At 51.5% G+C, this 27067-nt stretch overlaps 1 protein-coding gene across 1 annotated transcript; it reads left to right on the forward strand.

Annotated features, from left to right (window-relative positions):
• NUP160 (nucleoporin 160) lies at positions 1 to 26911 on the forward strand. Its single transcript, XM_075755502.1, has 35 exons — positions 1 to 241; positions 431 to 641; positions 2035 to 2257; positions 2488 to 2566; positions 3392 to 3506; positions 4253 to 4411; positions 5215 to 5292; positions 5519 to 5616; positions 6428 to 6512; positions 6974 to 7042; positions 7705 to 7788; positions 8682 to 8852; positions 8984 to 9083; positions 10706 to 10871; positions 11506 to 11621; positions 11725 to 11885; positions 13201 to 13334; positions 13664 to 13734; positions 15270 to 15429; positions 16086 to 16155; positions 18880 to 18978; positions 19301 to 19420; positions 20303 to 20398; positions 20511 to 20605; positions 21311 to 21407; positions 21494 to 21599; positions 21721 to 21881; positions 22403 to 22463; positions 23213 to 23323; positions 24121 to 24244; positions 24961 to 25062; positions 25390 to 25531; positions 25798 to 25923; positions 26185 to 26289; positions 26449 to 26911. The coding sequence occupies exons 1-35, from the start codon at positions 39 to 41 to the stop codon at positions 26533 to 26535; spliced, it is 4185 nt and encodes a 1394-aa protein (XP_075611617.1). The 5' UTR covers positions 1 to 38; the 3' UTR covers positions 26536 to 26911.
• Positions 26912 to 27067: the final 156 nt, after the last annotated feature.

A 27067-nucleotide genomic window follows, 5' to 3' on the forward strand; every position in this document is an offset into this window, starting at 1 on the left:
ATGCCCCGCGCGGGTGAGGCGGGAAGGCGGTGGACAAGATGGCGGCGGGTTTAGCGGAGCGGAGCTGTCTGGAGCTGAGCGTGGTTGTTCGAGGTCCACCGCGAAGGTCTCGGGAAGTGGTTTTTACCCCACCGGGGACGGCTCCGCTCCCAGTCGGTCGTTATGGAGATAGCGCGGGTGGTTTCTGCTACCAGGAGAGCGCGCAGCTCGCCGCCGCTACTAGGAATCGCTTCGTGCGCTGGTGAGTGCGGGCCCGGGGGTAGGCCCAGCCGCGGAGGGGGGGCCGGGAGCAGGCCTAGGGCCTGCTCCCGGCCCCCCCTCCGCGGCTGGGCCTACCCCCGGGCCCGGTTGATCGTCCCCTGCTCTGTCCCGCCTCTCCGCCCCTGTTTGTGCCCGCCATCCTCACGCCTCCCCCGGTTTCTTCCCTCAGGACCACGTCGGGAGACACAGTGGAGTTGGTGGAGGAATCTTTAGACGTTAACCTGCTAAACAACGCCGTACGCCTCCACATCCAGGGTTGCCCGTTACTACCGGGCGGTGTTCACCTCTGCGAGGTGCAGAATCACTTGGTCGTCCTGCTGATCACCGGGCAGACGGTACATCGCCTGCTCCTGCCGCATCCCGCCCGCATGTATCGCAGTGTGAGTAACGGGGTGGCTTTTCCCTGCCTGGGTCAGTCACTTGCTTCGGTCTTGCCCCTCGAGAGCCCTCAGCCAAGCTGCTAAGTGCATTGCAAAATAGCAAAGGCCTTGGAGTGCTTCTCAGCACGGGCACAAAGTGCTGTTTCCCACCCGTACAGCTTTTGGCCGTGACAGAGTTAATTTTTATTGTAGTAAGTTGTGTGGTGCCGTGTTTTGGATTTGTTACAAAAACAGTGTTGATAATACACTAATAATTTAGCTTTTGCTGAGCAGTGCTTGCACAGCCTTTTTTGTTTCCCGTTCTGCTCCCCACGTGAATAGATTTGGGGGTGTGCAGTGGTTTGGGAGGGGGCACAACCAGGGAGATGACCAGAACTAACCAAAGGGGTGTTCTTTGCTGTGTAAAATCATGCTCAGCAATAAAAGAGAAAAGAGGGGTTTAGGTGGGTTAGCCATCTTTTGCTCAGGAACCGTCTGGGTGACGGTCTATCCAGCCTTTGTGTCCCTTGTTTTGTTTTCTTCTCTCTTCTTCTGCTCATCTCTCACTTATTAAGCCATTATTTTTCTTTTATCTTAATGCCCAAGTTTTCTCACTTTTATTCTTCTTTTCCTCTTCCCTCATCAAGCAGCCATGCGCTGCTTCGCTGTTTCTCGCTCTGGTCCCCAAACGAGCAGCTGGGGGTGGGCAGGAGGCTGGGAAGGGACACAGCCGGGACAGCTGACCCCAGCCAAGGGGACGGTCCCTGTGCTGTGACACTGGTGGCACGGAGGGGATTGGGACACGGGACCATTGCTTGGGGGCTGGCTGGTGAGGGATTGCCTTGGCATCGCTTTGTTTGGTTTTATTTTCTTCACTTTCTTCTTTCCTTCACTTATTAAACCATCTTGATCTTGATGCACAAGTTTTTGCTGCTCTTATTCTCCCGTGACTGGTGAGAATTACCTGCCAGCTGGGTCCGTGCACCACGACCGATCTGTTTCTCTGGTGGGGATTTGTACCCTGGGCTGGAACCCTCTGGTGTTTCTGGATCCTGTCAGATTCTCCTCAGTTTTGGGACTCATTACCAGTATTTTGGCTAAGAGCTGTCTTGAAGCAGCTGATGGACTGCGGGACTCCTTTGGGGGTGTTGCAATATAGGGGGGGGGGGAGAAAGCGAGCATTCTGTGAGAAAATTGCAGGTTTTGCAATCCTGTTCCTATTTGCTCGTAAAGAGCAGTGGTCCTGGGTTAACAGTAAGGGAAACAGGAGCGAGAGTGATGAGAATTCTTACTGGAAAAATCCTTTTTATCAAGTAGCAGCATCGCAGTTGCCGTTCCACAGGTGTCTGGTTGTTTTTTCCGTGCCTCGTGTATGTGTGCTCAGGATTTGTACTCTGCCGTTTCCCTCCTCCAGGAGCTGATAACAGAGAGCCAAATGCAGTCCGTGTTTACAGATATTGGCAAAATCAACTTCAGAGATCCTTCGAATTACTACGTGATTCCCAGCGTGCCTGGCCTGGCGTCTAACTCTGTCGCCTCGGCGGCGTGGCTCAGCAGCGAGGGGGAGGCTCTCTTCGCTCTGCCTTCTGCTTCGGGGGGGATCTTCGTCCTTAAGCTGCCTCCTCACGACGCGCCTGGTAAGGAGCGGGAACAGGCTGCCTCCTCGCAAAACACCGCTCAGCGTGGCATTCTCTCTCCTAACTTTGAACTTCGCTTGAGATGGATTTTTGGCCTGTGTCGTACAAATTCCACTCCACGCATCCAAAAGCTTTTTTACATCGTGCCTGCGAAGCCCCTTGCTGTTGGCGGTAAATATTTTGTCAATGAGTACTCAATGTATTTGTTAATATCGCTTTTATTTTGCAAGGAACGGTTTCACTTGTGGAATTGAAACAGAGCTCAGTGATGCAGCGTTTCCTTACCGGTTGGATGCCAACTGCCATCAGGTTAGTGCCCGGTGACGAATTAGTGGAATTAATTTTGTCTTTTTGATTCTCTCACCTAGAGTTTCTAGCTGAAGTCAAAGACAGACAAGTCAGCGTTTATAAATACTCTGCCAAAAAAGTTGACTGGGTCACAGGACCTATCACAGTGCGGAAGTTGCGACTTGAACACTGGATTAGTTCATCTTAATGGGCTCCTGCTGATTCTGTGTGTCTGTGTCTACAAATATGTTATATCTAGTAATTGGCCTCAAAGGATTTGCCCAGGATGTGGCTCACGGCCAGCGCAGATTAAGGATTACAACAGTTGTATGTTCTTGCCCTTGTTCTGAAATGTCAGGCTCATTCCTGACTGGCAGAGGTTACGTGCGGATGACACAGACGCTCTGTTTGCAGACTGGGCTCGGTGTTGGATTAATTAATTACCGTAATCGTTACGGTATCTTAGAGCGCACAACCAAATTCTAGGCCCTGTTACTTGGAAATGGGAGCAAGTTCCCCTGACACCCTGAATGATTTTGACCATCAGTGGTGCGTTGCTTGGGGCTGGTTGGATCCTTGCTTCCCTCTGGGTCCTTTGCCCGCGTTTTGCGAGCACTAGGCTGGGGCTGGGAAAGCCGGTGATGCGCTTTGGCTCTGCCAAAGCAGGTGAAGAACTGGGTGTTACTGCTGTGTTGGGCCCACACCGTCCTGCAACGCTGCTCGCTCCTCCTGATCTCACACCGCTGATTTGTTTTTAAACGCAGCGTGATAGAAACCCTGTGCCTCGGATCTATGCACTAGCTTTGATTTTCTTTTAAGCTGTTGAAACGAACTCTGTATTTTCAGAGGTGACTGTGGCCCATCGGACCTGCCCATCAGCCTCTCTGTCCACTGCCTAGATCACGATGCCTTTCTTTTTGCTCTCTGCCAGGACCATAAACTTCGGATGTGGTCCTATAAGGTGAGCGAGGCCTGAATTCGGGGGAACGGCGTCTTCCGTCACCACTCAGGCGATAGTCTGAGGCTTAAGGAACAAAGGCTGGGTGGTTGGCGTAGATTTGATCTGCCATTAAATTGGGGCTGCAGCTTCTACGTGCTGGGATTCAGGGCGATTTGCGAGAACTGTTGTGGCGTGTGTTTGTAGCTGCGTTTGGAAAGCGCGTGGGTTTTCTGTACAGCAAAGCCTTGCACGTAGGGTAAGAGGCAGAGTTAGGTTATTTACAGATGTACTGGAGTGTTCAGGAAGACAGGCAGGAGCGTTTCAAGGGCTGAGGAGGCACGCCAAATGGATTTTCTAATGTTTTAGCAGCGATAAGAGCGTCTTTGTAACATGGCTCCTTGTCAACAAGAAGTTAATAAAAGCCTCTGCTCGCTGCATGCCACTTGCTCCAAATATCAGTGCCAAAGCTAATCGACCAGCACAACTGCTTTCATGGCTCATCTGCGCTGGAATGTGTGTGTGCATTACAGGAGGGAGGGGAAGGTTTATCGTACGTGCCTGGGCTCCGAAAGCCCGTGTGCTCGGTGGGAGAGGGCACAGGTGAGATGGGGAAAGCTAAACAGTGGTTCAGGTACACGTATGGATGCTTTGCTTACATCTTTTAGGGGAAGATCTGGGCAGACTGATCAGAAGGATGAGGGAGAAGGGCAGTTTCTCAGTCCTGAGTTTGTCTTCTGCTACTTTCCTGATACCTTTATTTCGTGTAGGATCAAATGTGCCTGATGGTTGCAGATCTGCTGGAGTTCATGCCGGTCAGCAGGGACCTGCGGCTTGCGGCTGGGACTGGGCACCGACTGCGACTGGCCTTCTCCCAGTCCCTGGGGCTTTACCTCGGCGTGTACATGCATGCACCCAAGCGAGGGCAGGTATGGAGTGACGGGCCTTCCTCGCTCTGAATGCGTCTTTCTTGGGCTACACGGAAAATATATCGTTCCCCCTTGGATTTGGGTCTGTAAGGCAAGAAATAGGGAAAAGTTTCACGTCTGACCCTCTGGAGAGAGCAGTACTTTCTGAATAAACAAACAGTTTTATTTGCAAAGCGCTGCAAGATACATGTGCTCTTGCCTTGGGAGTGGAACTCCCTGTGTGACTAAGCTGATCTGTGCTAGTTCACTTGTTCACCTCCTGTTCTGGTAGGATCCCAAAAGCACGTATGTGCTGTGAGAAAAGGAAAGGTCCAAAAGGAGCTACAAGCGTGGAAATACTGATAGTATATTTATGTCGGGCTCCTGGGACCGTGTGAACGCATCGTTGTGCGTTGCCAAATGTTGACTTCTGTAGAACTTCTGCTTCTTGCGGTGAATAATAAATTTAGCAGGACAGGAATGACGGCACAGAGTAGTCTCATCTGTTGGACAGCTTACCCTTTCCGGTCTCAGGGGGATTCACATGCGAAGTAGAAGCGAGTATCGTGACTTCTGCTGTCCCGCTAGTGCTCTGCTTGCCCTGGTGAGAACACGCAGAACTTGGTTTGTAGCAAGTGACCTGAGGATTCAGGGCTTTTCGGGTCCGTGGTGTGATCACCTCGGCCTTCCTGCCCTCAGCCCATAGGGATCTGGTAACTGTAGCATCCAACAAGGAGAGGGACCGGAGAGAGGAGCTTCCCCACGACATGCTGGTTATTAGCGTAGCCGTCCTTTAGCAAATGACTTACGAGGTGTGTTTGTAGTTCTGTGTCTTCCAGCTGGTGAGCACTGAGAGCAACCGCTACAGCCTTGACCACATATCCTCCCTGTTCTCCTCGCAGGTGAGTGCCGGGGCCCGGCTGCCCCAGAGGGCACTGAGACAAGAGGGAGGATTGCTTCCTGGGAGATCAGAGGCCTGGACTTGTGGGGATTTAACTCTGAATAAAGGATTCTTACCAAAGCATAGTTAAATGATACAAGGGAATGTTTTGCTGCTGCTAACTACACTCGTCTCTCTGCTCTACTTGAGTTTTTGATAAGAAGGTAAACATGCACTCTCTTTCCTAGGAGACTCTCGTTGACTTTGCCTTAACCTCGACTGAGATCTGGGCGCTGTGGCACAACGAGGAGAACCAAACTGTTGTGAAATACATCAACTTTGAGCAGTGAGTTTCTGCACTGAATCGTTAGTGTTGATAGCCTTGTGGGGGTAGATGCTGCTCGTTAAAAGCACCGATCGAGCTCCTCGACTCTTCTCCTACCATGCTTCGCTGACTGAAGTGTGCAGAGATGCAGCGGTACCCAGTTCTTCCTATTGCGGTGTTCGTGTCTCGTGCATAACTGTGTCTTCCTGCGGTGCAGATTACATGGATTTCTTTTTTTGTTGTTGTTGTTTTGCTTTATAGTAAAGCGACAGCTCAGCTGCAGGAATGTGAAAAATGTAAAAAGCCGAGTGGCGGGCTTGCCAGGAGCGGAGTCTGCTGTGAGAGCTGTACTTCACCGACAGCTCCTTCAAAACATAACCAGCTGGTCTCTTCCAAGAAGGGTGTTTTGAGGAGACCAGTGATGTGAAAGCATCAGCTCTATAAAGCTGAGGGGGCAGGCTTGGTGCATAACCAAACCAGGGAGTTAAATTCTGGGTAAAAAAAAATGCTGTGATTGTGTAGGTTTAGCCAGAAGAATCTGCTGGTTGGTCTAAGAGTTGTTTGGTGACCACATGTGATGGGGAGAACGTCAATATAAATTAAGGAATCCAACCTGTTCTGTTAGCTCAGGGCTGGGAATGCTGCCGTTACGTTCTCCTGTCGCTTGTCACTAGTGAAAGCTCCTCTGTTACCAGATCTAAGGGCCATAGTTGTTCTAAAGTCTGTGATTGCTGGTGAAAATGTGGCAGGTTTGGTTCAGGTGTCTGCTCCACAGTGTGCTGTGTTGGAGCACTGCAATGCAGAGCTGATTCTGGTTTTATTTTTCTTCCAGAAATGTTGCGGGCCAGTGGAACCAGGTGTTTGTGCAGCCACTGCCTGAGGAGGAAGTGACGGTTCGACACGATCAGGACCCCAGGGTGAGCCGACTATAAAATAGCAACAAGAAGTAATGACGCTTCTCTGCCCAGGAGAACATTAAGACAATTCAAGTGTACAAATTATATTGATACAGTCTTAAAATTACTCCAAATGAAAGGGGACGAGCCTTAGCCTCTATAACCACTGCATTAAAGCGCTAAGCGTGGTTATCAAACCAGAAGCTGAGGGATGAGGGGAATTTCAAGTCAGTCAAGAGAGAACCTTGAGACGTGAATAAACAAGATCTGGAGTGTGCGGGAAGGAGTGTTTGATCTCGGGAACTGCTAAGGGGTTGGAAGGGGAGAGGTTGGAGCAGGGTCTGAGTGTGAACTGAAGCTGGAAAGGAATACAGATCCAGGGGATGAGCTTGAGAATGGGAGGGAAGAGCAGCAGCAGTGTCTTAAATGCCCTCCTCTTGACGCGTATGTTTCCTTAAATTGCAGTCTCTTTCTCTTTGCAGGAAACCTACCTGGAATATCTCTTCATGCCTGGCCGGTTCACAAATGCAGCTATCCAGAAGGCTTTACAGGTTAGTGAGAGGGCATTTGGCGCTCTCTCTGTTCAGCTCCTCCTTCCTGGCCTTTTAGATGTGAGGCAGCGGGATTCCTTGGAGCTTTTGGCGGGCATCAGTCTGCATGTGATAGTTTGTAGACCTGTCAGCAGTCACTGAACCAAGTCAGTGGCTGTTGTCCCGTACTTCAGCCTGTGTGTCCTGATGGCGGGAGGCAGAACGTGGTTTCCAGAAGATGTTTTCCGTTAGGATAGCAGGTTGCTGAGCTTGCTGTTCATTGCCCGCTGCTTTAGCCAGTTGAACAGAGACTCAGCCCGCTGTAGTGCTGTTTCTCAGAATATACCTGCTCAGTTCTGGCTCCTCCAGGGCTGTGGAGGGCAGAGCAAGGCAACATGCGGTGCCTTTTCAGGAAAAATGGAAAAGCCAAAGTTCCACTAACTCAGACCGTGTTAATTCTTCGTGCTGTGACATTACAGAGGCCTATAGCAACGTACAAAGCGTGAAGCTGGCTGTACATCAGTGTACCCCACATTTAGCAGCCAGTCATGTTTCTTCATGCTTTCATCCCAAGAAGTGCTGGCTGATGCTCTCATGTTTGCTTTATGTCACTCAATGGTGCTTGAACCTTGGGGAGACAGCTCTGTTGCTTTAAAGTAAAAGTTTACTCTGCTGCTCTTCAGATCTTTTCTCAAGGAACTGAGAGACACATGGATCTGACGTGGGATGAGTTAAAAAAGGAGGTTACCTTAGCCGTGGAAAGCGAGGTGAGATTTATTTTATTTTTCCACATGATGTTTTCTTCTTACATCCATTGTATTCAGTACTGTGATGGTTTGGTGAAGTTAAATGAGGTGCAAAGTGACCCCAGGCCTTGTTTTGTCCTTTGTCTTTCCAAAGGAGTTACGTGACTTTTTAAAAAAGTACAAATCTTCATCCTTCCTGCCTGGCTTTTCCATTCCCTCTTCTGTTTTTGGAGTCCTTTCTTCTTTCCTGGTGTTCTCCTCCCTGTTCCCTGGACACGCTTTGCTGGTCACGCATCCCGCAGTGCCCGTTCTTGGCTCCCGGCGCATGGGTGCTGGCCACCGCCATGCAGGGCTGTTGCTCATAATTTTGGACACCAGAAGATAATCTGTTTAGGGGACCTATCTGAAAGATCAACTGGCTGTCCTTTTGGATCTGAATTTCCCCCATTTTATCCTACTTCTCCAGATTTCCCTCTGATATGTCTGATTCTCTAAGGCAGCAGTCCTTCCACCTGCGGTTCATCCTTGAGGCTGCTTAGACTGTTGCTAGAAACTTCACCAAAAAAGGCAGTTTGTATCCTCTATAGCAGTCTTCATGCATGAGGTTTTCAAAGAGATCTGCAGTGCTGCCCTTGATATCATTGGTGCTGCTTTATCTAAGGTTGTGTAGAAATGGTTCTTGTGGGTTTGTTCCCCTTGCTGTTTGTGGTGTGATTCATTTCTGTGGGGGGAAAAAAGCCTTACATTTTGTTGATAAGGTGGTGGGGATGAGGACCGTAACTGGTGTTTCTAAACCTTCACCATGTAAAGGTATGACACTGGTCATGAGAGACAAGACGGCAGTGTGAACGCTACAATTTTTCTCTCTGGTTCCCTGCCTGTATTAACCTGAAGTCTTGTTTTGGTCCCACTAGTTCCAGGGCAGCGTGACAGAATATGAGTGCTCGCCAGAGGAGTTTTGGCAGCTGCAGGTGGAGTTCTGGTCCAAGTTCTATGCTTGCTGCCTTCAGTACCAAGAAGCGCTCTCACGGCCCCTGGCCCTGCACTTGAACCCCTACACCAACATGATGTGCCTGCTGAAGAAGGTGAGGCTGATTGGCGGCAGCTCTTTGGCCACTGCGGCAAAACTGAAGCCGTGATCTCCAGGGAGGAGTTTTTCTGACTGAGGTGTGGATTTGGAGAGCTCAAAGAAGGATTTTTCTCCTCACGTTTCTAGGGCTCCCTGTCTTTCCTCATGCCCTGCTCCTTGGTGGACCATCTCTATCTCCTCTCTAACGAGCACCTCCTGACTGAGGATGACGCTGCCATCTTTGATGGTAAGTGAGGAGACATGGAGTTCTTTCATTGTTGGAGGCTGAAACGCTGCATGTCAGGGAAGCTCTGGGCAGAGGGATGCGGGAGTTTCCATAGCGGCCTCTTGAAGTGCTCCTGACTCCGTAATTATCTACGTGGAGGTAGTTTTCTTATTTTCGCATTTGTAGGGAGTTTTATTTTGTAAAACCTGCCATCGTGCTCAGCCAGGAATTATAAAATAGCGTCAAGGCTGCAAATCTGCCGTGACTCATTTTGGATAACTTAAAAAGGAAGAACCTTAGATTTCAGGCTGTGCGTTGCTGGGTGACAAGGACCTGTGTTGGTGGATCCTTTGCCCTTGTGGCCTTACAAACTACCTGTGTAGGCTGCGGTTAGCTGGTGCCTTCTTCATGCCGGCTCTCTGTGGGACAGATCTGCCAGGTTGGAGCTCAATTTGTGCTGGCAGGTCCCCAGTCCTGGCGGAGAGAGCGGGATGCAGCGGCTCATGTTTCTGCGCACGTGGGTGACTCCCCCATACGAACCCTGCTTAACGTTATCTCGGCTGGGTGCTTGCTCGGCTTCGCTGTCCCCGTTGAGAGCCATAAGATCTACTCTGATTCGGTGCAAGCAGTTCTGTTTCATAAAATTCCCCAATCTGTGTCTTGCTAGTGGAGTAAACAACTCCCTTCAAAGATTACAGAAGAGAAGGAAACTTGTGATCCTCTAAGCACCCTGGGCTCAATTGCCCGGTTCTGCAAACTTAGTTTTTATACAAATGTTTTTGTGTAAGCTGTGGAGGGGGACTGTGCCTATTCTCGTCTCTGGGAAGTAAATACCAGTGTGCGCAAAAGTTGTCATTAATATTGTCGCCACAGTGCCCTCTATGCTTTGCTGGTCGTGGAATGACGTTTCACAGGGAAAAGGCAGTGGAAAATGTTCCCTGAGCTCCACTTTCATGCTCGAGTGATTTTTTTTTTTATATTTTTATAAAGAAGAATCTGTCATCCATTTGGTTGAGCTATTTCTGGATCTGAGGGAAGGAAAGCTGGAGGCCTGGGCTGGGTTTGGGAGGCTAGCAGTTCCTGCCCTGTCTGTTTCAAACTTCTCAAAAAAAAAAAAAAAGTGACTTAATTTTAAAATTAAGGATTGCCTTGCAAAGCAGTGATTTAACCCCTTGGTACTGGATTTTCAGATCACTTCTAAGAATGTGAAAATCCTCTCTCGGCTGTGAGAGGTGGTGCTGCAAACGGATAGCTGCTGTGAAGAGAGTGTGTTCCGCTCGGTAGAGCTAAGCCAAACCGTTTGCTCTGGGTTGGTTTTTTTTTTTTTTGCTCTTAGGCTGCACCGATTATTTCCTTTCAACCTGTGGCTGGAGAAAATTCCTTGCAGGGAATGTCATTGTTTTATTGTTGCATCAGTATTTTTTACTTTTCAAATAGTAAAGCCCAAATCTTTCCCTTGTCAACTCCTAAGTATTAATTTGGCTTTGTAGTTAACAGGGAAGGGTCACTTTGACATGCGGGACTGAGACCAATCTGCTACTAGTAGTTTGCTGATAGAAGCTGAACTAACTGGGTTTTGAATGGTCCTCCCACCTTTGCTTTGAAATCTCTTGTAAATATACAGTTAGATTCTTTCATTACAGATTTGGAGATGTCTCGTGATGTTGTCTGTCTTGTCCAGTGCCTTCAACTGATCGGAGAATCAATTTCCATGGAAATGGCATTCATCATGGAAATGGCTTGCTTCCGCCTCCAGCCTCCAGAAAAGGCTGCAGAGCAGATCCTGGAGGACTTGATAGCTAATGACACGTAAGGAGATGTTTCTGCAGAAGCTCCCCTGCAGGGAGGCCCGGATGGCTGAGCAGGGATTGCCTGGAGCCGTCCTTGATTTGGCATCAAAATGTGTTTGGGATGTGCGGACTCTCCCTGTGCTGCAGGAGACTTTTCCAGGTCTCCTCAGAGACGGGGAGCTGTGGGTACTGATGATGTTAGCAGGGTTTTCCATCCAGGACCCTCTTGCTGTAGCCTGGGGCCCTCCTGAAGAGATGTTTTGGGGATTCTTAGATGAGAGAGAGCAGAAGAGAAACAAGTTTCTATTAGGTGATCATTGCAGCGTGGAAAGCAAGTGCCAGCAGACGTTAGGTAGAGGTCAGAGCCTTGGTGAAGCCGTGTGGTTACTGGGCTCACCTCCTGAAATCATTCCCCTGTGGAATGCCAGCTATCCGACTGTTATTTCCTGGTAGCCTGGGGGAGTGCAATAAATAGACTGGTCCCTGCAGGCACTGTAATAAAACTCCAAGGCAGAAGAGGATTCCCTTCAAGAATGTCCAAGCTGATCAGATACGCTGAGAGAGGAGCACTAAGGGAGGAGAGGGAGCCCTCTTGAGTTTAAACCTCGTGTGGCTTAGTATTAATATTATTATTAATTATCTTTACTTTCCAGGGAAAATGTGATGGAGGATATACACAGCAAACTGCAGGAGATCAGAAACCCCATCCATGCCATCGGAGTGCTCATCCGAGAGATGGACTATGAGACAGACACTGACATGGAAAGAGGTGAAAGCTCTACGGCAGTGCGTTTGGGCTGGGAAAGCAGCGGCTCAGCAAGTGTTCTTGTCCGTCTAGTTCCTCCCCTTATCTCAGTGATTTTATCTTTCAGCTCATCATCTAAATATGCGCATGAACCTCACCCAGCTGTACGGTAGTGGTACCGCTGTCAACGTGGTTTGCTGGGGGGTGTGTAAGATTGCCACGATCCGTTTCCTGATCTGTCGGGACCTGTTGATCCTCCAACAGCTGTTGCTGCGGCTTGGAGATCCTGTGAGTACAGCCCTTGAAGCTACTGCTGCGCTCTTTGAACTTTTGGATCTGGGGTTCTGCTGGTGCCAGACTGTGAGCTCTGTCTCTTCCCATAAAACACTGGAGGCTGTTTGAACTAGCCCAAGGCTTGGACAAGCCCTGTTCTCTCCTCCAGCCGCTTTTGTCGTTCTAAGCAAAGCAGTGGTGCGCTGTGCTCACACCCTAACTCCCTCTTTCCACGCAGAGCATTGAGGAAGCAGGAAACAAAACCCTCTTTGCGGGAGGAGGGCATCATTTCCAGCCTCCTGTCTGAAACGGCGCTGCCTAAGCACGTACAGTTCTCCCGTCTATTCCCCATCCCTCCCACACCACCGTGCAGCCTGGCATGCAAATGATTGCAGCCTTGTTCTCTGGCAGCGCAGCACCTTTGCGTCACAGCAGCGGTGTTTACCCAAAGGCCGTGGTTTCAGCCTCTGCAAGGCTGCTCCAGCCAGTGCAAACAGCCGCTGTGATGGCAGCTGTGTGTGTGGTCATGGGGCTGGGCTGGGCTGGGTCTGTCCCGTTGGCTGCATGGCCGCACGAGCGATGGTGCTGATGGTTTGGGTGGACGCAGGGGAGTGGCACAGGCCCCCCAGACAAGAGGAGAGTTGTTTAAACCAACATTATTTACCTGGAAACAATGCTGCAGCAGTTGCTTGGTTGAAAATAAATCCCCTTCTTCCTGGATAAGGTTGCCCTGGGAGCATTTAAAGCCCGTTGCAAGGTGCCCTTCTGGAGCCAGGCTCTCTCAAGGCATGTGACCTGCTGCTTGCTTGACGACGAACTGCTGCTTTGCCACCTCGACGCGCTTGTGTCCTTCACAAGCACAGGTTGCTTTTCTTCCCGTGTCACCTAGCCGTGCCGCTCTTGGCTGGAGCGTGCAGAGATGCAATGCCTGGGCAGCAGGACCGGGCCGTGAGGTGGCAGAGCCGCAATTTCACTCTCAGTGCTGTTCTTGCAGCAGCGCAAAGCACCTTTTTGGAGGTGCTGGTGTTAGTGGGCTAGAGAAACGCTCAGAGCGCACATAGTTTTGTTTGTTAAACTTTCCCCGTGGGGTCCGGGCCACCAGAACAGCTAACTCAGCCCTTGGTCCTGAGGCAACGCTGTAATTTGTGCCTGGGTTATTCTGGCACGTGCAAGAGTCCTGCTGGTCTTCTGGGTGGGTTAACTGCTGGGCTACTCCCCACCTTGGCACTGGCAGGAGGGACGAGCTGGGCCTGATAGAGACCTCATCGATTGTCCTTGTCCTGCCATCGCTCAGCCTCTCGGTGTGTCAGCCCCTGTGGTTTGCTTGCAGGTGGTTTTGGGAGGGGGACAGCTGTTCCAGTCTCAGCAGGACCTGCTGCACCGCACCTCTCCCCTGCTGCTGTCCTACTACCTGATCAGGTGGGCGAGCCAGCGCTTGGCGTCAGACGTCCCTGTCGACACGCTGTAAGTCTCTACTCTGCCCATTCTGACTTTGAATGATTGTAGGTTCCTGCTAAATCCACCTGAAATGCCCTTCCTGGTATGAAAAGCTGGTGGTTGCAGTGGGACTATCACTCTAGGGGTCAGGTTGTGCTGGGGAGGGTGGCTTTTTTTTTTTTCCTTCCATGCTTTGAGCTGACTCTTTGCCTTGTGCTAATTCTGCCGTGTGAGGTCTCGCTGTTCTGTGCGCTGTTGCCTTTTTCAGCAGTAGGAGTCACTTGAGTTGAACAATGAGCACAATTAAAGCAGGAGGCGTTTTGTTGTCTCTTCACTGATGGCTTTTTCTTCTCTAGGGAATCTAATCTGCAGCATCTCTCTGTGTTGGAGTTAGCAGACACCACTGCTCTAACACCCCATAGACTAGGTAAGGTGTCCGCAGTTCATCAGCTCTCGGTTTCTGTTATTTATACCTCTTACACTCTGTGTCTCTGCCACCCAAGGGAAATGCTTTATGCAGTGAGTTAATGGAGTGTCTGATTGAATGACCCTGCTTTAAGCGGAGATGTTTATCACGCTGTCCACCAAAAAACAACAACAACAACAAAGTATCTTGTAGCATTGGACTTGGACCAGAGATGTGGATCTTATTCTCAGCCTGAGAAGGATGGGAAGGCCTTGCTCAGCCAGACGTTATTAATTCTGGCCCCAGCAAGATCAGCCAAGTTCATCTCTTGCTCCTGCACATTGTGGTGGCTGTACTGGGTCAGACCAGGTCTGCCCTGCTCGTTAGCCTTTATTCCACAGCGAGCAGGAGCAGCAGCTCGAGGAAGCGAAAGAATGTAGAAATACTTCCCCAAAACACACTTGTGCTTCCAACACTTTGCAGTTCAGACCTGAGTGTTGCTCACAGCCAGTGTCTCGAGGGGAAATTGCAGCTGATAATTGGTTCATGTTTTAAAAGTCTCGCTGCAAAGACGTATGCTTTGGGTTACTGTCTTGGGGGAGAGATCCTAATGTGGGAGGACATAAGGCAACATAATTAGGAGGATGCGTACCTTGAAGTGGTTACAGAGGGAGGTGTTGAGCAGGGTAGGGGAGAAAATGTGCAGGTAAGAGCCTGCTGTGACTAGTCTGCGTGGCACTTCGAGGCTGAGACGCTTCAGAGGGAGCTGAGAAAATCCGTGACAAACAGGCAGCAGTGCCACGTGTGAAGGGCTGCGAGCTGGGGAAGAATTTCCTTTGCTTGCTGTCAGGCCTGGGGCATCTGTGCTCTTTGTAAGCGGGCTGCGATCTTCAGAGTCTGAACTCTCCCTGAATGAAAGTCTCGGTTCAGGAGGCAGTTCCCTCCACGTAAATGTCAGTGCATGAAAGCGAAATTGAAAACATCCTTTGTGTGTGCCAGTGTCGTGGGTTATTTCTTGGCCCGCTCATGAGGAAAGTCCTGTTTGGCCGCTGTGCTTCAGGAAAAATATGTGAAACGTGGGGAAGATAGAAAGGAGGTGGCAGCTTGGGGAGAGGCGTTAGAACAGTTAGCTAATGGGAGATTGGAGTGCTTAGGGTGCTGGAATGAGGGAGGGAGGCATTTGAGCAGAGCCAGATAGCCAAATCAGCACTCCCTCAGCCCTGCCCTGCAAAACACTCGGTCGTACTGGAAAGCTGCGGGTGGGTTGTGAATAGCACAGCTAGAGAGAGAGCGCGGCCCTTTATTTTTTGTGGTCTAATTGAGTTGCAGTTAATAAACATTGTAGTATGTGGCTCTTTGATCTCCTGCTACTCCCTCTGACTTAACCAGACAGCAAGAGAAATCCAAAACCAACAAGTTCGAGTATTGAACGTGCTTATTGTTTCGCTCTGACTTAATCCCTGACGTTTGGGCTGATGAGCACAGCACGGTGTAGAAAGCCTGGGATCTCTGCTGCAGGCCCTCTTCTCAGTGTTTCTTTAACTTGTATTTTTTAGTATCCGGCCCTCAAACAATTGTGGAGCTGTTCTTTCAGGAAGTGGCCAGAAAGCACATCATATCTCGACTCTTCTTGCAACCGAACACCTCTTTGGCTGAAACAAGTTTGAACTGGCCCCATCTCATTACCGCAATAGTGGCTGACTTTCTGCCGCTCCTGTATCCTTGGCCGTAAAACCACTCGCTCGGCTGTAACCAAGGGGAAGTTTTTGTGCAGCATGGCAGTGCCAGAGCCCCTGGGCGAGTCGTGCAAGATCGCACGGAGGCTGCGTGTCGTGTCCCAGCGGTGAGGCTGGGAGCGTCGGTGGGACTGCGGGAGGAGGGCTGAGGTTAGCAGAGGGGTTTGGGTGGTGGGCTGCGGTGTGCATTTCCACCACCGAGCCTTGTACGGTTCCAAAATCAATGTCTTCCACACCCAAATTTTGAAGACAAGTCTCCTGAACAAGTGACTGTTGTTAGTGTTAATGGGATTTGTGAGTATTTTAAGATTTCACAGAATCCATCCTGTTTAGGTGCACAATAAGGGATTTGAGTTTTTTACTTTAAGCCCCTGAGCTCTAGCAACTTGACTTGGCGAGGTGTGATGCTGGCAGATTTGGAAGGGTAACGAGATTCGGGCAGTTGTGGATTAGATGTACTAATGGTTTTGTTCTAATATGGATAAATCTTATTACAGAATAATGACTTGTATAAAGAGCAGCTTAATCTTCTCTCGTTTCCCCCCACAAAGTGAGCACCAGAGGTGTGCGGAGTTTCAGACTAGTTCTCCGAGCTCTCCGGACTGGATTGTCCTCTGTTCCTTAACCTCTGCTCAGATGGCCCAGCAATCCTGGCTTCCTCTTCCCCGAGTGCCTGATGGGGAGCTGTCAGTACACCCAACTGCAGGTGAGTGCTTCGCGCCGGCTCTCTCGCAGGAGCTGAAAGGGGAAGAGCAAGAGCGAGTGCAATAGTCTCTTTCCGCGTGTGGGTGCAGGTCTGTGATTTGGCCGATGCAGAGGTGTAACGCAAGGTGAGCTCCGTGTGCAACCGCCTTACCTTTGCTTAGAAAAAGCTACCCAAAAAATCTTCTTTCCAGGTGGAGTTTGTTCTGCTTTCCCCTAGTCGCTGCTCTCTGAGCTCAGACGTGAGCTAATCTCCCCAAGCGTGCTCTGCTCCCACGTCTCCCTTTTGGAGATGATAGGCTGGAAGTTTGTCCTGCAGATGAAAGGGACTGAAAGGAACGATTCTTTTGGAGAATTGTTAGAAATCTCTCCTGTAATTATTGCAGTGTCAGCACAGTGAACAAACTGTAAGGTAGCAAATATCTTCCATCTTCCCCTTGCATCCCTCTCGTTCCATGAGTGTCCGCCTCGACCTTTGCTAACAGAAGGGCTTTTTGCTAAATATCTCCTACCTAGAAAATGCCACAGAGAGTTTGTTGAGGCATGATTCAAGACGGCAGTCTTACACATTTCCTCGTATCTGTTTTCGAGAAAATCCAGGCATAAGTGCTCAGGATTATTATATACCCTTTTCATGGAGGAGTTCAGTCTCTCAGGGCTCGTCTGACAGCGTGATACTGCGCGCAAGAAACGTCTTTGCGGAGCTTGTTTAAATATCACAGCAAGCCCGTAATGCGGTAGCTTGTTAGCTGATGCACCCGTAGCCTTTTCCGCGGGGCCGTTGCAAACAGATTGCCCGCGGAACTGGGGGTTCAGAAGGCTGTCTTCAACCCAGCAGCAGACATACCATTTCAGGAGGGCTCATCTATTTCTTAAACGTCTTTACTAGTAAAAAAAAAAAAAGGTGTAAGGAACATCCGTCATCTTTCCCTCCCCGGCTGCGCTCCCAGCATCCTGGTAGCAGGGCGAGTGAACTACTTTTTGTCAGGTGTCTCTGTAGACTGCTGTATTTCAGACCACTGTTTCTCCATCGTCTCTTCCCGTGCTCTTCAGGGGCTTGGTAGTTGTAGCTGCTTGTGCTCCAGTTCTGAACTGCACGATTTCTTGTCTGCAGCGCCATGTGATGCATTTCATTCCCCAGCTGATGTTGTTCCTCGAGGCATGCAGGGCTAGGCAGGCCGTTATTAGTGACATGGGTTTTTTTCTGTGCTTAGCAGAAGCTTTTATTCTCACAGTCACTTACACCTGGGGGCTGAATTGCCTTCTTTTGTGCTCATGTTGCTGCTGAGAAGAATGTCAAATCTGCAGAGCTTTTGAGCCAGGAAATGCCAGGATGGTTTTGGGCAGCATCGTTCTGCCTCCTGGCATATGTGCACTCTCGTGGCGCGAGCACGCTTTGAATTTCCTTGCATTGCTTTCGCCTCGCTTGTGTCCCGCCTCGAGGAGATACAAGAGACTTTTATCTCTGCAGGAATGGGCTCTTCCTCCTCCCCGCTACCTTCTGTTACGCTTACTGATCCCAGTCGGTCACGTAAACTTGGATTAAGTGCATTGACCTCAGGGAGCTAACACCAGATTTGCTGCGAGCGTGAGCACGGTGACCCAAATAGAGGTGAAGATACAGGAAGCACCCTGCGAGTAACAGGCAGGCACAGAGAAGGTCTAGTGACCAAAGCACTGGCCTGGGATGAGGGCCAAACCTCTCCTTGTTGCTTTTTCTGTGTGACAAGCTGTTGAGCAAGCCTGGAGTGGGGATTTATCTGTTGTAGCTGGCTAATCTGTGTGGTGAATCCGGGCTCAGAGGACTCGCCACGTGGCTTTTAGTGGACCCGTGGCTGGGGTAGGTGAGGCATGTGTGCTGGTGTGGTTACGCACACACAAAGGTGCAGGTTGGCCGGTGAGACCTTGGCTTTACCGCCAGGTCCTGGCTTCTACTCCTCCTTTCCTGCTGAGTCCCAGAGCCCTGCTAGTGGGACATCTCTGCTTCTCCGAGTATGAAGAGCATACGCCACTCTCCCAGGCACGAGGGATGCCAGCTTTTGAGTTTTCATCGTGCCTCCTAGGCGCATCTTGATAGGTGATGACACTTTGCAGCCCTTATATTATCCTGACAGAGCAGGCACGGGGCCAGGTTGTGTCCTCTCGCCCTGGCCAGCATCTGTGTTGTGGCTTTATTTGCCCTGTGTCCTTGGTGCCATCAGTGCTCCACCCCATGCCTGTCACTTTGTTGCTGTAATCCATGGTCTTCCTTGGCTGCTCTCCCTCTCCTGCCCTGCTGCTGCTTTTCTAATGCCTGCTGTGCCTCTTCTCCCGCTGCCTTCACACACGCGCGCTCCTGGTCAGGCTCTGTGCATGCCAGAGTAACCTTTCCTTTGTGGTTCCTTACTTCAGGTTTGCAGCGGTTGTAGAGAGCATCGTGTCTGATTTTGGGGGATGTTGGGTGCTGTTTCTGAGGCACTTCTTACGGATACTGGAGCTATTCAGAGCAGGTTGTTTCCCGGGAGCATGGGGGGGGATGTCTCTCCATCTGTGCACCAAGAGGACATGGGGCTGGGGAGACCAGCCTTCAAGCTGGAAGAGTGGGAAATTTTGTGAGCACTGCAGCTAAAAGGGCCACCAAAACAGCGCTTTAGTGTTAGAGACCTAACCTTTCCTGTGCTACTGGGTGCCTGCAGGTCACAAGCGAGTGCTGACCTGAATTGACACTCCGGTTCCTCCTCTCCTGTAGGAATACATTCGCCTGCTGCAGCCGTGGTGCCACGTGAACATGGGCTCCTGCTGCTTCATGATGGGCCAGTGCTACCTCGTCATGGGTGAGGGGCACAAGGTAAGGCCCTCATCTCCTGGCACTGCCTCCCTCTGGGATCTGGGATGTTTTTCCTTGGGAAGGTGGAAGTGCACGGGCAGGGCCAGCCTTGTTTCTGCTGTATAGGACGGGAAACATCCATCTCGAGCTCTGCCTCCTTCGGGCAAAAAATGGGATTGGAGGGGGACGGTGGGATCTGTCCTTGGGGAAGTTCTCGTTAGTTTGGGGCCAGCAGGTCTCACACACTGGAGCTGGAATGAGCGGTGCTATCCTCTCACCAGTACAGCAGGCTGGATCGATCCCCCAAGGGGCACACAGAAACTGTTTTCTGGTCTGCTTCTAGGCTTTGGACTGTTTCTGCCAAGCTGCGTCAGAGGTGGGAAGAGAAGAGTTCTTGGACAGGCTGATCCAACCTGAGGAGGGTGAGATGGTCTCCACTCCGCGCCTGCAGTACTACAACAAGGTAGGGCTGAGCTGCCCCAGCGTACGTGGTCCTGACCAAGTAAATTGGCACCAAATCATTCCATGCAGACACTGCTTGGAGAGAGAATTCCCGCTTGGTCCCTGACTTTGAGACTCGGGAAACATACTGGTTTTGGGGAGGTGAAACCTCAGTGTAGTCTGTTTACTTTCTTTGCGGGGGTGATGATGAGGTGACTAGAGTGTGACAGCTAGGTACTTTCCACCTATTAGTCTCCTAATAGCAGAGGACTTCGTTATCCAGCAGAAAAAGGCAGGGTGGTATCCAGCTGCTGGAGGCAGAAGCCAGACATGTCCAGGCTAGATGTAAGATGCTGCTTAAGGGGAAGGTTATTAAGCTTTGAGGCAAATTAAAATTAATGTCTTTAAATCGAGATAGGATCTTTCTGCTTGCATAATATCATAGTTTGGACAAGCTGCAAGCTTGGACCACAGTTTATTGTAAGAGATTCCCTGATTTGAAAATGCAGAAAACAGAAGGATTGTCAGGTGCCCTTGGAGAGGGAACTTCTCTCTCTCTAATACAGCTGCGTGCGTGCTTGAGGACAGGATCTCTGTGGCAGGGGTTTACTGTAACTGTCAATGCTAAAATGTTTCAGAAAACACATGTGCAGAGATGAATCCTCCAGAAAAGCCGTAGCCTGGACCTGTTGTGCTGGGATCTGATTCAGATCTCTGCGACTTACCAAAATCTTTCCTTTTTAAAATGTCTAATTGCTTAGAAACATCAGCAAAATCGTTTGACTGCTCTTCTGCTTAGCAGGGGCAGGAGTAGCTCTTAAAAACAAACAAACAAAAACCCCTCACCAACCCGACCCGTTCTTCAGCACTGCTGCAGCCAGTGCTAGAGTATTGTCTTCTCCAGGTTCTGCGCTTGTTGGACATGGTTGGTTTACCGGAGCTGGTCATCCAGCTGGCTACTCTGGCTATCATGGAATCGGCAGATGACTGGAGAAGCCAGGTACAGGTCGCTCCTTTTCCATCAAGATGTTTCTTCAGGGAGCTTAGATGGGACTTTGTTTTTTAGATGTATAACTCAAAACATGCTGGTTTGTGCTCTTTGGTGTTTTCAGGCTACTTTGAGGACGTGCATCTTCAAACATCATTTGGATTTGGGACACAACAATGAAGCATATGTAGCCTTAACGCAAAACCCAGATCCAAGCAGGTAGGTGACAGTTTTATGCCTTTATGCTCGCTTGTCTCAGAGGTCCACGTACCATCAAACGGAAAGGAAAATTGCCCTTTAGGGTAGGACATGGCTGCTGTGTTAAGAGGTTCTGGTTTAGCTTGTGTGAAGGTGTGTTTCAAAAGGCACACTTCATTTTTTGTAAGAACAGTTGGGATCAGCACTACCTCCAAAGAGGAAACGGTGGGAAGGAAATGAAGCTGATTCAGGGAAGAGCCAAAAAAATGGCTGCAGAATTGCACGCGGTGTTGTATTTTGCGAAGCTTTAGGAGTCCAGTCAGTTTAGTTTAATAAAGACTTGGGGTTGAATTTCAGTTTGAGTACCTTCTGGGAAGTGATCTGGGCAGAGGAAGCTTCACCCTAGCAGAGGAGGATGTGATGAGCAGGAACGGCTGGAATGGACGCTCAAAGGAGAAGGAGGAATGTGTTTTAATTGAGGCTGAAGAAAATCTTACCCAATAGGGTTGAGGGAGGGAGACTGCCCTCCTGAGAGACCCTTGCAGAGAGGAGGATCTCTGCTGTCCAGGACCTTTGTTTCCAGCACAGGAGAAGTCCGAAGGGACTTCTTGGTTCTAAGCCAGAAAAAAACCTGCTGTGGAGCTTGTCACGTGTTCATGTCTTAAAGCCTGCACCCTGGAGATGGGTTTGTTCCCGCTGCTCCAGAATGAGCTTCTCTCTCCGCAGGCAGCTGGACTGTCTGCGCCAGCTAGTGGTGGTTCTCTGCGAGCGTTCCCAGCTCCAGGACCTGGTGGAGTTCCCCTACGTGAACCTCCATAACGAGGTAATCGGCCTGTGCTGGGAGGATGGGAGGCACAACTGCTCTCTCTAAAGGGATTTTCAACCCATTTGAGCCTCTGTGTGCCGCAGGTCGTGGGGATCATCGAATCTCACGCTCGAGCGGTGGACCTGATGACCCACAATTACTACGAGCTCCTGTACGCTTTCCACATCTACCGCCACAACTACCGCAAGGGTAAAGCTCGGCGTGGGCACGTTGTAGCGTAACAGCCTGCCTGCCTGGGACACTGCTTGCCCTATCCCTGCGGGGTGGCCTGTCCTGGGTCTTGGCTGATGTATTATTCCCTTTCCCTCAGCTGGAACAGTGATGTTCGAATACGGCATGCGCCTGGGCAGGGAGGTGCGGACGCTCCGAGGGCTCCAGAAACAGGGAAACTGTTTCCTCGCCGCTATTAACTGCTTACGGTTGATCCGCCCGGAGTATGCCTGGATAGTGCAGCCAGCTTCTGGAGCTGTGGTAGGAAATGCTGAGCTTGCTACGGAGCCTCTGACCTGAGCTACTGACTCGGGGGGGACGCTTACAGCTGTACGTTAGGGAAGGAGCTTCCAAAATCCTTTCCGACATCGGTCCTATCCCTCGCCCTCGTGTCGTTGCCCCTTTTTGGAGCAGGATGGAAGCAGGACAAATTTCAGGAGGGGGCTGGCGTATGTATGTGGGAATATATCGGGTTTTGTTGAAGACAGAGCAAATCTTTGTGGGGAATCTGAACAGCCGGAATACCAGTCAAAAAGAGAATTACTGTAACGTGGTTTGTGTTTCACATCTGTTTGCGGGGAGGTGGTGACCGTAGCCTGATCAGCTAATGCTGTGCTGTGTTTCTGATAGCCAGAGATAAATGTAACCTGACCTGCCAAGTGGTGGTATGGCTTTTCTGATTCAAATCAAGGCTTGAAATGGAGAGCTGGGGCTGTGTCGGGTTTTTGGGTTTTTTTGGAAACCAGGTGGGCATAAACCCTCTTTCTGCTTTTTCCTGAAAGTATGAACGCCCTGGAGCATCGCCGAAGAGAAGCCACGACGGGGAGTGCACGGCTGTTCCAAGTAAGTGCCCGGTCCTGGTGCTTCCTCCGACTGTTGTGTCCCCACAGCCTTTCCCCCGGCCTCGGAGCTCTGCTGCTCCCATGTGAGCTGGGAGATGGCTCAGGGCAGCTCTCACCTCCGTCAGATCAATAATTGGGGGGATTTTAAGCTAGTTAACTCTTCCGGTGTTAGTGTCTTTCAGTTGCGATATGCGCGCACTCCTCTGCAGTTTGATGTCTTGTCAGCGCTTTTGCTTTCAGTGGAAATAACTTGTAATTAAAAAAAAAAAAAAGCCTTTGTGAGGCAGTTTCTAGTTGTTCATGACTTTTGTTTGTGCTCTTGGAAACCCTGCTGACATAGTGAGTCTGTGCTGGTAACGTCTCCGCTCTGTGTCTACCAAAGCACCGGATGGTGGGGTCAGCTTAGACTCGTAATCCTCAGCATGATGGTAGAAAAATATAAGGTCAGGCATTTATTTTTAAAACAGTTATTTCTGAATGAGCTCTTTTGTAGCATGTGCTTGGCGGTCACAGCAGCAGCTGTTACCAAACATTAGGGAACATCTCTAATGGAGGAGGAATGGAAGGTTTGTCTCAAGGAGATAGGCACGGTTCAAGGTAGCAAGGAAGGGGCAGCAAAACCTGACCCCTCCTTTGGTGCTTTCTGTGGTACGACTCCTTTTAGGATGGCAGAGGGGTGTAGACATTTTGCACGGTGCCCCAGGAGCCCTTTTTAAAATGCTGAGAGCCCTTCGTGTCCATCCCTCGCAGCAACTCACCAAATCGAGATCCTGGAGCTGGAGGATTTGGAGAGGGAGTGTGTGTTGGCCCGGATCCGGCTGACTCTGGTACAGCATGACCTGTCAACAGCGGCTGTGGCAGGTAAGAGGGATGCGGCGTGGCCACCTCTCGCTTCCCTTGAGGTTTGTGCTAGTTACAGCACTTTCAGTTGTAGCTCCGCTGAGGAAGCAGCAATTTTGTTCTGACCCAGAGACAAAGCCAGGAGCTGGCAGGGACCATTCAATTCGCCTCCACAGCGTGAAATCTTGCTGGAAATTGCCCCCAGATGAAGTAGAATTAGAAAGCTCTAAAACAAAACACTTGCTGCGAGACGTAAATTATTGTCCTGGGCAATCCTGCTTCACGACACGGTGTTAGCTTGTCAAAGTTGTTCCTCGCTGGGGAGCAGAAAGCTGCGACTCCCCCACCCTGACCCTTTAAGAATGTTCTGCTGCTCTCTGATACGAGTTATGCAACACGTACACATTTTCCTCCTTTAAGTACCAGGAGGAGATGACTTCCCAGTAAGGGATTGCAGGGAAAGGATTGAACAGCTGGTTTGAGGGCAAACTGGAGATGCAGGGAGCCGAGTGCCACAGTTTCATCTCACCTCCTGCCGCTGCCCCTCCTGCCTGCACTGGCGGAGCTGAGCTGATGCCTTGTTCACTTGGATACAGGCCTGCTGCGCCAGCAGCAATGCTGTCCCCTCCCTACTCACCTAAACAGCGGCAGCATTTGGCTACGGGCCGTATGTTCCTGCCTGTGTCCCCTCCCCAGCTGGTGCATGATCAGGGACAACTCCATGGGTCGGTGAAGAGAAGTCATTCTCTCTGAATTGTGCAGGGTTAGGCCCCAGTAAGCACTGTGAGAGGCGCTTACCTGGTCCTCCTTCCCTGCAGGCAACTCTACGCCCGAGGAAACGCTTGCTCTCCTGGTCCGGGCTGGCCTCTTCGACACCGCCGTCACTCTGTGCCAAACGTTCAAGCTGCCCTTGACGCCCATCTTTGAGGGACTCACTTTCAAGTAGGTGGCGAGCTTCTCCTCCCTGCCTCGGGTAACGCGTGGCTGGAGAGACGTGCGCTGCGTGACGCTTGGCAGGGCACAGCTCGCAGTTCCCCAGGGTCAGAAGCCAGCGCTGTCCTGACCTGTCTGCTTGCCATGGCTGTTAACGCTGCGTACAGCCTCAGCAGCAGCTGGCTTTGTGGTTTTGAGGGTGGAACTTGCTCTTCAGACCTGAAAAAGAAAAATAAGGGAGCCTTGCTGAGCAGGTCATGGAGGGGAGAGATTTCCCCGTGACCTCGGGGGAGAGAGCTGGCATCTGAGAGGCTGAGTGGCTCTCAAAGAGCACTTGCTCTTCTGTCTGGCTTCTGTGCTCTCATGGCTCATCTCTGACCCCAGGATTCCTCTTCTCCTTGGCCTCTCTGTGTCTCCAGAAGACGCACTGTGCCTGCAGAGTTGTTCAGGAGCTCTGCTGCAACCTGTTCCTGCGGCTTGGATGCACAGAGGGCATCTCTTACCCAAGCTTGCTAACATCAGAGTCGTTATTAATTCCTCTCCAGCTCTTAGGGCAGCTTAGAAATCACTGTAATAGCCTTCTCTTCCTGCCAAGCCAGCTAATTCGTTGCTGTTGCTTGGGAATAGACCTGCAAGGGCTGGCTTTGATGCTGGCAGCCGTGGCAAGGCAGGGTGAAAGGGCCGGGCTCTGACAGCACCCATCTTTGTGCTGCTCTGTCTTCCAGGTGCATCAAGCTGCAGCTGGGAGGGGAGGCGGCGCAGGCGGAGGCCTGGGACTGGCTGGCAGCGAACCAGCTCTCGGCGCTGGTTACCACCAAGGAGTCCAGGTGGGTCCTTGTCCGTGGGGGAGAAGAGCAGAGCCGCTCTTTACGAGGGTGGATCATTTCCAGAGACAAAAAGCCTTGCAGGAATCCGGAGGTTCATAAAAACCCCTTAAAACAAACCTGCAGGACTGGGACATGGGGAGAGCCGTGCTTCCGTGCTGTCACCGCGCTCTCCCCAGCCTGCTGTACGCAGCACACCCCGCTTTGCTGGGCCTCGAGCACACGCATTGAACCCGGGCGGTGGGACGGGTTCCCTGGAGCACGCTGTGGCCTGGCAGACAGCAGCAGGGGCTGCTGGCACGGGTTCCAAGGGGAAATATTGCCTTGCAGCGCCACAGATGAAGCCTGGCGGTTGCTGTCGTCCTATTTGGAGCATTACCCGTCCCAGAACAGCCTGTACCATCGTTGCGTCATCAACAAGCTCTTGGCACACGGGATACCTCTGCCCAACTGGCTCATCAACAGCTACAAGGTGGGAACGGGGAGAGGGTGACCGCTCAGCGCGTACTGCCTGCTGGCCAAAAAAAAAAACCCCAGCTGTCCCAGGGCTGCCGGATCACCTTCGCTTCACCGGGCACCTCCTCGTTGCAAGCTTTGCCCCACCTTCCCCTTCCCAGCTCCGGGAACTCATGCCGGATGCTTTGTGCCTGTTGCTGAGCCTCGGAGCAGGTTCCTCTCGGCATTGCGGTGGCTCCCAGCAGCGTTCCCTGGGCTTGACGTTTCCCTCTCTGCTCGTAGAAAGTGGATGCTGCCGAGCTGCTGCGTCTCTATCTGAATTACGATCTGCTGGAGGAGGCTGTGGATCTGGTCCTGGAGTACGTAGATGCTGTTCTGGGCAAAGGGCACCAGTATTTTGGCATCGAGGTGAGCTCACCTGCAGCGCTGGGGTGCGTGGGCTGTTCCTCGGGGCAGATCCCACTTGGGGTTTGGGTATCGTGCCCACGACTTGCGTGTGATGGTGCTTCCAGGAGAAATGGGTGCGGATAACTCGCCCTGGAGGAGAGGGGACCTCTTAGTGGGACGGGCAGGTGTTGGGACGCGGCGGTTGGGAGCTCTTCCTCGCCGTGGCTGCGGTGAGGAGCGTTTGCCACGAGCACGGCACAAGGGTTCATCTCCCCTCCCCAGTTCCCGCTGTCCGCCACGGCCCCCATGGTGTGGCTGCCCTACACCGCCATCGACCAGCTGCTCCAGGCGCTGCGGGAGAGCACCGCCAACCACTACAACGTCGTGGTAGGTACAGCTGCCCCCGGGGAAAGGAACGGTGATGGCAGGCGCCCTGTGGGAGGGCCTGCTCCTGCCCCAGCGGAGGGAAAGCGGGAACGGGGCGCGGGACGGAGTGGGACAGGGTGACAGCCCTTGTCTCTGAAGCCTGCTCTGCCCCTCGCCCAGCTCTATCAGAAGCTGCATGACAAGATGGAGGACTACCAGCAGAAGGTCAGCGTGGCCACCCGGGATCGCCTGTACCGCCGCAACTAGCGGCAGCCCTGTGGCCCGGCCTCGGCCACCGCCCGCAGGCGCCCATCCCCGCCCCAGGACGGTGCCTGCGTCGAGGTGACGTCCGCCGGAGCTGATGCCGTCCCACCCCGCGCTGGCTCAGCCGGTGGTGCTATTTTTACTCGTCGTTTCCATAAGGGTCCGGTTCGGGGACGTGGAGTTGCACCTTCAGCGTGTCACCTCGCTGTCCCTGCCCCCTCTTGGGGGTAGTCAGCGTTTAGCAGAGCACTGAGGTGCGACCGTCACCGCGGCGGTCCCCTCGCTCTCATCCTGTACCATATGCAGCAGGTTTTGGCGTTTTCTTTTATTTATTGTTGTGTTTTTGGATGAACTTTAATAAAATCAAAATGTTATTACAGGTCTGTGTCGGGACGGGTGGCCCTGGGAGCACAGCGGGGATTTCTGGGGGTCAAAGGGTGAGGCAGGTGGGGGCTGTAGGGCTCCTCTCCCCGCCCTACTGCACACACAGCCCTTGTCTGTAGGGAACTCTCTATAGGTCCATGCTATAGGGTAG

The sequence above is a fragment of the Balearica regulorum genome, chromosome 5 (genome assembly GCF_011004875.1).
Source record: "Balearica regulorum gibbericeps isolate bBalReg1 chromosome 5, bBalReg1.pri, whole genome shotgun sequence".
NCBI lineage: Eukaryota > Metazoa > Chordata > Aves > Gruiformes > Gruidae > Balearica > Balearica regulorum.

Excerpts from the sequence above, each read along its gene's own strand:
- NUP160 (XM_075755502.1), top strand. The coding sequence starts at position 39 with ATGGCGGCGGGTTTAGCGGAGCGGAGCTGTCTGGAGCTGAGCGTGGTT. Across the intron at positions 22,464-23,212 it reads GGAGTGCACGGCTGTTCCAA|CAACTCACCAAATCGAGATC; the intron begins GTAAGTGCCCGG and ends CATCCCTCGCAG. Across the intron at positions 26,290-26,448 it reads CCAACCACTACAACGTCGTG|CTCTATCAGAAGCTGCATGA; the intron begins GTAGGTACAGCT and ends CCCCTCGCCCAG.